General features: G+C 22.4%; 2 protein-coding genes across 3 annotated transcripts; both read right to left on the bottom strand.

The window, feature by feature from the left end:
- Positions 1-471: 471 nt before the first annotated feature.
- Positions 472-2,329, bottom strand: LOC409169 (mRNA export factor). The gene is made up of 6 exons (XM_006558629.3): positions 1,901-2,329; positions 1,640-1,813; positions 1,506-1,577; positions 1,156-1,437; positions 877-1,071; positions 472-780 (listed from the first exon to the last, which is right to left on the bottom strand). The coding sequence occupies exons 1-6, from the start codon at positions 2,156-2,158 to the stop codon at positions 694-696; spliced, it is 1,068 nt and encodes a 355-aa protein (XP_006558692.1). The 5' UTR covers positions 2,159-2,329; the 3' UTR covers positions 472-693.
- A 1,655-nt stretch (positions 2,330-3,984) lies between these two features.
- LOC724931 (C3 and PZP-like alpha-2-macroglobulin domain-containing protein 8) lies at positions 3,985-5,677 on the bottom strand. Of its 2 annotated transcripts, none has more exons than XM_016913739.2 (5): positions 5,292-5,677; positions 5,017-5,156; positions 4,800-4,924; positions 4,562-4,701; positions 3,985-4,496 (listed from the first exon to the last, which is right to left on the bottom strand). In XM_016913739.2, exons 1-5 carry the CDS (start codon positions 5,350-5,352, stop codon positions 4,006-4,008), a joined length of 957 nt encoding a protein of 318 aa, XP_016769228.1. In that variant the 5' UTR covers positions 5,353-5,677; the 3' UTR covers positions 3,985-4,005. The 2 variants fall into 2 exon arrangements, with proteins under 2 accessions (XP_016769228.1, XP_001120831.2); XM_001120831.5 differs by having other exon boundaries at positions 5,377-5,660.
- Between the last annotated feature and the right edge of the window lie 3,311 nt (positions 5,678-8,988).

Here is an 8,988-nt window from a genome sequence, read left to right as displayed (position 1 = left end):
TAAAAAAGTTAACTAGAATGAAAAATTTAACATTAAAAAAGATGTTTCTCTCTTTTAAAATATTTCTTATTTGAACATTTTTTCCTTTGTAAAATAGAAAATTATAAATTTATTTATTAAATTATAAATTTCACATTTTTTGTAATTATTATAAATATCAGCACTTAATTATGATACATTTGAAACTAATAATTTTTATTTTATTCAATTTTTAATTTTTAAATGAATTTTTTTTAAATTAATAATAATAATTTAAACAATAAAATTTGATTTATATTTATTTTAGCATTTTATTTAAAAGCACTAAATGAAAAAATAGTTTAATTTTCATGTCAGTTTCAAAATATTGTAAGAATTTTTATCGGAATTATTTTTTTACATTTCTATACTTGTGAAAAAAGAACAAGACTCTTCTTGCATGTATATACATCTTTGTACAATGAGCTTGTGTGAGAAATAGTCAAATATATATATGATGAAAAATGTAAACTACAATTGTATTGTATATCGAAGCTATTTACAATGTATTATAATGAAATAATATTGGAAAACTTGTATAACTAAAAAAAAAAAGATAGGAAAGCTATAATTTATTAATGTAAACAGTATATTCTGTAATTATAAAACCTATTATCTTAAAACACATCACAGAATTCAGAATTCTTAGCCTGATTATATGGTGTTCCTCTGGTCTTACGGTGACGCTTTAGGTTTTAGTTCTTCAAAACATGGTCTAAGGAATATGGAATTTTTTTTAGCTGGATTATAATATTCATGGCCCTAGAATAAAATAAATATTTTCATTTTATATAAAATAACAAAACAACATTAATCCAATTATGTAAAACTTAATTGTACAAAAATATTAATAATTACTTTTGACCAATCATATGATACTGCATATGCAAATATTTGCCCATTGTGATTGAAGCAACACCGAGTAATTGGTTGCTCCATAGGTTCTGAAGATTTTAATTTAGTTCTTGCATCTTTGTCCCAAAATCCAAATGTACCATCACCTCCAACAGTTGCAACAGTACCATGAACTGGATGAAATGCAATATCATTTACCTATAAGAATGTTGAAGAAAAAATATTTGATTATTCAAATGAATATTTAAAAAAAATTGTAGAGTAATTTAATTTAATATTTACTGCATAAATATCTTGATATCCATTAGGAGTTCCATTTGTTCTGTGACATTTAAAAGTAAAATTTTCTTTTGAACTTAAATTCAAATGATGTATTGCTACACGACCTTCTGTACTGCCAATTGCAAAACCAGTGGGAACTTTTTTTTTATCTTTAAAAATTGCAACACATCGATATTGATATTTTAGACTTAATTCTACTGTCTTATATTCTCGAGGACTACCTTCCAACTGATAAACTATTAATCCACGTCCAGCAGTTCCTACTACTGCCATTGGATAATCCTGTAATAATTTTTAAATATTAATCTTCAAATAATTGCTATTAAAAATATAATAAAAATTATACTTACAACATCTGCACAGTAACATCTTTCAATTAAATTTATAGTCATTGCTGGTTTAGGACTTCGTAGATCCCAAAACTAAAACATTTAGTTATTATATGAATCATATAAATTATTAAAAATATAAATAAAAAACTTACTCTTAATGTTTTATCCCAAGAACCTGTCATAAGACATGAATATGTACTTGCTTTAATCCAATGACAAGTTTTAATAGGTGCATCATGTGCTGCAACTTGAATAGCCTGGTTTGAAGCTAAGTCCCAACATTTTGCAGTTTTGTCACAAGATGCCATGAATACTTTTGTTCCATCCTATTTTACATAAAAATAATTAATTTAAAATAAATTAATCTAAACAAAATCATTCTAAAAATATTATTTTAAATTTGATTATCTTACATCGCTCCAACAAACATCGAGAACTGGGGCTGCCATGGATTGCATCGATTTAGGAACCGTTTTGCCGGATTGTTCAACTTCCCAGCAACGAACATTGCAATCCCAAGAACCAGCAACAAGAAAATTTTGTGGAATAGAAGCAGGACTAAATGCGAGACTGGAAACAGAATCATCAGGAGGAGAGACAACCTCAAAATCTTGCATTGGATTAGAAGTAGATGATGTGCCAGTTTGTAATCCTCCACTTTGATTGAACATTTTCAATCAATTTTAATAAAATAACTGTTATTTAACATAAAATAGTATTATTAATTAAAATGTAGTTGATACATGTAATAACAAACATTCGAAAACTTTATATTACGAGAACGTTATATTATTTGTGTATCAGCAATATAAAAAAATAATACTGTGATTTAAAAAATACATAGAATGCATACTAGATTTAGATTTTAAGATCAAAATATCATATAAATAGATGGCGAAACTTTGTATTATTAATTTTCTAATATTACAACAAAAATTGTTCCTAGCATATTTTAAATTTAAATTAAAGAAAGAAAAATCATAGTCTATGTTTGTATCTTAAATAGGATATATATATATATAATATATTAATTAATATATTTATATATACATATACATACACACATTATATATATATATATATATTTATATATATATATATCTATATAAATATATTAGTAAAAAAAAATAAAAAATAATAATATTATAATATATTTTAATATATATAATATATTTTAATAAATAATAATATTTTAATCGGAACAAATTTGTACTATTATCAAATTATTAAAGTTACTAGATATGCAGAACAGATAAATAAATTTTAAAATTCATAAAATAATAACATAAAATATGAATAACTAATTTATACAATCTTATAGATATACAATCTTTAGCAAACATTTTTTTAAAGATTTTATATTTTTTTTATAAAAAAAAAAAAGAAAAAATTTTAAGCTTTTTTCAAATTTATTATCAATATAATATTAATATAATAATCATTTATTTTTTTTTATTTGAATTTAATAGAAATATAATAATCATAATAATATAATAATCATATTTTAAATATTAAAAATATCTTTCTAAATACATTTAAAAGATGATAATTGATTAAATACTAAATACATTTAAAAAATAATAATTTTTACTATTTTTTCTAGTATTTATTTTCCTTGTTTATTATATTTATACAGTATATATTTATACTTAGTCTGCAAAATTTATGTGCTAAAAAAATCATATATCTGATTAATTATATTAATTTATTTTCTTTAATCTATTAATTAAAATTTTAATTTTATATTAAATTAATTAATTTAATATTTATTAAAATCTATTAATAAAAATTTTAACAAAATATATTGAATCTAATTTTTAAATCAAAAGTATATATATATATATATATATATATATATATATATATATATATATATATCTCTTATACATATATTTTCTATATTTATATAAAAGATTTTAATTGTTGTTATTATTATTTTATAAATTTGAATTTAAGTATTATATTATATATATATATATAATAATTTTAAATAATGTACAAATATATATACAAATTTTAACCAAAGAATAACTATTAGTTATAATTTTTATAATTTAATTTTTAGTAAAATATACATGTTTTTTTAAATTTTATCATTATAAATAAATTTCTTTATTAAATATTATTTCTTATTTTACATTATGTTACATATATTACTTTCATTAATATTAAATGTACAATTATTAAATAAATTTTTTTTTTATAATAGTATACTGTTATTTGTGAAAACAGTCATTTATTAAAATAATTTAATGGAAGCTTACAATAAAAATCTGCTATGGATATTTATATGATAAATGTACAAATTTGTAGAAGTACAAAACTAGATTTTCATAAAATAAATGTCAAGACATATGTATGATTATTTAATATCTTTATAATACTATTATAATTATCTTTTAAATTTATACATTATCTTTGTTAAATTAATTGCAATTGTATAAATACATATATATGACATAAAAAAATACTTTGCATCTCACATGAAAAATAAATATTTTCTCAGAAGAAAAACATCTTATCTACCGATATATTCCGCGGCATAATAATCACAAATGACCAATGTTTCATAATCAATGTAAGGTTCTTCATGCCCGTCCACGGGTATATAACATACTTGATGGTTTGGTTGTATTTTTCCTATGTGATATACGCCTTCATGTAAAACTCTGCCTATAAAAAGCGCATAATCGTCTTCGGATTCACCAGCAGGAAGAGCATACAAAGGAACACTGCCTTCCCATGATTTTACCCAATTTACATCTCTACCACATAATATTTGAAAATCTTTTTTATCATGAGAAGCTCCACCCCATGCAATTGTACACACATTATTCCTAATACCACCAGGTGTGAGTGAATCTCTGTGATGAGTACGACCTATGTATAAACCATCTTCTGAGGCCATTACAGCATTTTGAGGAATACCAGATGATTCATTATAATCTACCCAAAAATGAGAAGTTTCTATCAATTGTTGCCTGACAACTATAGATGTACATGGTGATTCTAAAAAGAAAATGAAAAGTGACATATTTATTGAATATTAAAAATTTTGAAAATTTAATATATACCTTCTATCAAAAATTCACCAGTTGCACCCCAAGCAGTGCTCACTCCTATATAATTTATGACAAATGGATTTCTATCTTTATATGATAAAAAAACTTCACCATTTAGATGTCCAACATTTACTGTTCCATCACAAAACCATCTAAGAATTCATATTGTCATATTATTGTAACTTTTTTATCATTTAGTTAAAATTAAATTTTTAATAATTAAATAAATAAGCTTTATAATTTTTCTTACTGAATCCAAATATTGCACATATGATGAGCACCTAATATGTTTTGTGTTTCTGCTTCTGCCACATCTTGTTCTTGGTTATTCCTTTTTATAGCTGACATTGTGTTTCCCCATCCTCCAATAATAATCTATGAATATATAATAAATACAATATAATTATACTCGCATATGTATATGATTTTTAACATTAATATTTATTTTCAACAAAATATAAACATACTTCATATACATTTGAGTCTCCACCCAAATGAGTACGTAAGGAAATTCTTGCATCATGAGCAGCTTGTACACATAGCCTAAGACGAGATTTTGTGATGGGAAAATAACGATATTCTGAACTATCAGGTGTAATAATCCTAACTAAAAAAAAGATCGATTTCTTAAAATAGTCACGCTACACTATATAAAATATTTTATTAAATTATTTTTCACAATGTCACAAAGCATAATTTTTTTCATATATTATATAATATTATAATTTATATATTATTTAACCTATTTTGATTGAATTTTTTATAATCACAAAGCACATCATACAAAGTCCACGTGTTGACATTTATCATCTTGTCAGTTTACTCACTAAAAGACATAGTTGTTGCTTTGATCTCAAGATAATTTTGCTTTATTGTTTAATAATGCAATTGATAAAACAATTACACTTAATAATAACAAATTGAAAATGTACAGTCGGATTTGGATTTCCTAATTGATGGTTTTGGTTATGTTTTCTGTATGATCTCATCGCAAAAATATAATTTGTTACATTCTCATTCAATCAACCTCGCTTACACAAGTAAAATGCCATGCATGAGATCGAACTTCTCTTTAATTGGCGCTGTTCCAAGATATCATGCGCATGCGCAGCATATAATATAATTTTATTGGCATAGATTCAATTTTGATCGCGGGAAAACGAGAATATGCAATTTTTTTCATGAAATAATGTAGTTAAAATGAAATCATATACTAAAATATTTAATGTAGTTAAAATGAAATCATATACTAAAATATCTAATTGTTATTAGTGCTTTGTTATCATAATATACTAAACATATAAAGAAATATAAAGTTAAGAACCGGTATTACATACCTTTACTACTTTCGCATCAAAAATCTTTCTGACTTCGAAAGTGTAACACACTTATTCGTATCTTATTATTCCTTGTTTATCACAAATATATAACATTCTTTTCATTCAAGTTTTATTTTTTATTTCAACTTTTCTTGATATTAGTTTTAAAATTACCGACTAACTATATATAATAAGTATGCAAGACGATACATGCTTGTTTCATGCAATTCATAAAAGATATTATGTTGAACATGTGACAACATCAAAGAAGTATCTATTTGGAATTAGTTTATCGTCCACTTTCCATTTTCATTTTACTTTCTTCACGTTGTACTAATGCCTGGCATTGTTACGCGTATACAACTTTTACCATTTTCTTACCATAGCTATTTAATAGTTTCTTAGAAAACAACAATTTGTATCTCGACCTAGAGATGTCTTTTTTCGCAGAGAATAGAAAACTATGTCATCAGGACGCTTATTTATTACAGTTACAATTTAATTTGAAAAAAAGAAACATGTACTAAGATTGAAGACAGAATATAATCTACAACTTTCACTTTTTTTTTTATAACATTTCCAAGATTATTTTTTATATAAAATATAAAATAATTTCGTTAAAAAAAAAAAGAAAAATAAAATTTGTCAAATATCAAATCTCTTATAATAAATGGAAAATGTTTTATTTGTGATTCACGACAACTAACAAGTGTCCTAGGTCATTGTCATTAACGTTTTGGAATTCAGTTGATCGATGCACATGGTCGACGTACGTTTCAAATGAATACGCTCGAATACGCAGAAAGTAGAAAGCATTGCAAAAGATAATAACAAGGATGTAGCAATGTCATTCTGGTTTTCATGTCAGAAAGTAGCATGCGATTGATTTATTTTGATCTACATATTGCTATCTTATATTTTTTGGATCATCTTTTATCTAAAAATTTATCATAATTTTTTTTTGATGCTTAATAATAGAGATGAAATATTGTATAAATTTTTTAAATTAAATTTTTGATATTAAAAGATATTAAAAATTATTCGTTTCAAGCAAAACTTTTATTCAAATTAGAAGTTCTACACAAAATACATTAGAAAAACATTATTTCTCTCTTTATTAACATCAATACATCATTAAATCTTAATAAAATAATTTAAAATATTGGATTACTTATTAAAATATCTAAATATGGATAACATACGCGATTCGATGAAGAATGTATATTATTTAAATTACGATAAATAATTCTTTTTATTTCATCAAATTTTAATAATTATTGTTTTTAATAAGTATTTAAAAATTTTATTTTAAATTATGTTTATAATAATTAAATTATTATAAACATTTCATTATCAATTACTACCATATAATGATGGTAATTGATGCAAATTATTTTCATATTAGAGAAAGTCCATTTGCAAAGCGAGTTTGTATAATAATCAATTGTAGTGAGAGGATCAATCTCTTATTAAAATAAGATTAAAATAATTTATATCATTTTCTTTTTTCAATGTGATTCTATCTAATCCTGAAACTTTAGAGAAACATACACTCTTATTGTTTTATAATTTATTAAATTACATTTGTCAATTCTTCATTATAATATCCAAATTTTAAATTTATTTTTAGATATCAGAGATTAATATAAAATTAATTCGTATATTACAATGATGTCATCCAATTGAAATTCAATTGAGGTAGAATTATCGAGCAGCATTCATCGTAACATCAAACATCACGAAACTTTCTTTTGTATAAAAGATTATATTTGATATTCAAGAATCATACGCGTTTTATGCCAGATAAACTGAACAAAATTTGTCAATTTTTCCGATTTTTACGAATTTTGAAAAAGATATTTATGAATATTGTTTATGACTTTAATGTGAAAGCAGGTTTTAAGATTTTATTTTTTCTTTTATCGCGTGTAAACGACTTAATAACTATCATTATAGTAATTTTACGCAACGATTATTTAACTTTATGTTTTTAGACATTATTTTATATGTTATTTATTATACACGTATCAAAATATTTATGTTTTATTTTATTTTAAAAAATATGAAGATATAGAATAGATATAGAAAAGAATAAAAAAAACGATATTTATTAAAAAATATAATTATAATTTTAAATAATTTGTTAATCTGAATTATTCAGATTTGTTAATCTGAATTATTCAAATTTAATCAAACTTCTTAAATTTTTTAGTAATAGTTTTTTAATAAGAAACATGATACATAATTTTTATTATTAATCGTCTATTTTTAAGATAAATGTTTGCAGAAAAAAGATATAAGATATTTATATATCTGATTATTTTACGTAATAATCAGATATTAATATTATGGAAATAATTTATCATTGATTAAAATGATAATCATAATGCAAAGACATAATGCAGTTTCTTTTCTCATTGGAGAAAAGTTATCCACCCACCGTAACAAATATCTTAATCTTGGCAATGATAATGCATAGAAATTGGGGCAATATTTTTACGAAAGCTTGCAATATACCGGTTGCATGGAAACTCTCGATCAACTAATTGAAGTTAAAAACACGAAGATTATAATTATATGCGAACTAAATCCATTAATAGTAACATTAATTAAATTATACTTTTTATGCAAGTACTTACCTACAATATATTTGTATAATAGTAATGTATTTATATATTTTTGTACTAAATCTCTTCTTTTTATATAATCTATAAAGAAAATATTGAGATCAAATTATTATAATTTCATTTTTATGAATTATTGATATATATATATATATATATATATATATATATATATATATATATATATATATTATACTCATTAAAAAAATTATCTTTTAAAAATACATTATCTTAATATCAATTTTTAATATAAATTATATTAAAAATTGAATTCTTCATTATATTTCTTAATTTTATTCTTCATTATACTTCTTTTTTTAATTCTTCATTCAAATTATTATCAAATAACATATTATTTCATTTTGTTGCAGTTTTTTTATTATATCTATTTTCCATATAAAAACTAATGAGGCCTGTACATAAAAACATAAAGTTATTATTCAAAGCAAAGCTGAAGTTTAGGGAAAGGATAGTTTTTTTTTATATGAATTAAAAA

Source organism: Apis mellifera, linkage group LG8 (genome assembly GCF_003254395.2).
Source record: "Apis mellifera strain DH4 linkage group LG8, Amel_HAv3.1, whole genome shotgun sequence".
NCBI classification, from domain to species: domain Eukaryota; kingdom Metazoa; phylum Arthropoda; class Insecta; order Hymenoptera; family Apidae; genus Apis; species Apis mellifera.
This window is presented reverse-complemented; position numbering and strand designations above follow the sequence as displayed.

What these genes read in the sequence shown, in the direction of transcription:
- LOC409169 (XM_006558629.3), bottom strand. Translation starts at nt 2,158, where the DNA reads ATGTTCAATCAAAGTGGAGGATTACAAACTGGCACATCATCTACTTCT. An exon ending in TCGATGTTTGTTGGAGCGAT is followed by an intron (nt 1,814 to 1,900) that starts GTAAGATAATCA and finishes TATGTAAAATAG; the next exon opens with GATGGAACAAAAGTATTCAT. An exon ending in TATCATATGATTGGTCAAAA is followed by an intron (nt 781 to 876) that starts GTAATTATTAAT and finishes ATTTTATTCTAG; the next exon opens with GGCCATGAATATTATAATCC.
- LOC724931 (XM_016913739.2), bottom strand. Translation starts at nt 5,352, where the DNA reads ATGTCAACACGTGGACTTTGTATGATGTGCTTTGTGATTATAAAAAAT. An exon ending in GAGACTCAAATGTATATGAA is followed by an intron (nt 4,925 to 5,016) that starts GTATGTTTATAT and finishes ATATATTCATAG; the next exon opens with ATTATTATTGGAGGATGGGG. An exon ending in TGGTGAATTTTTGATAGAAG is followed by an intron (nt 4,497 to 4,561) that starts GTATATATTAAA and finishes TTTTCTTTTTAG; the next exon opens with AATCACCATGTACATCTATA.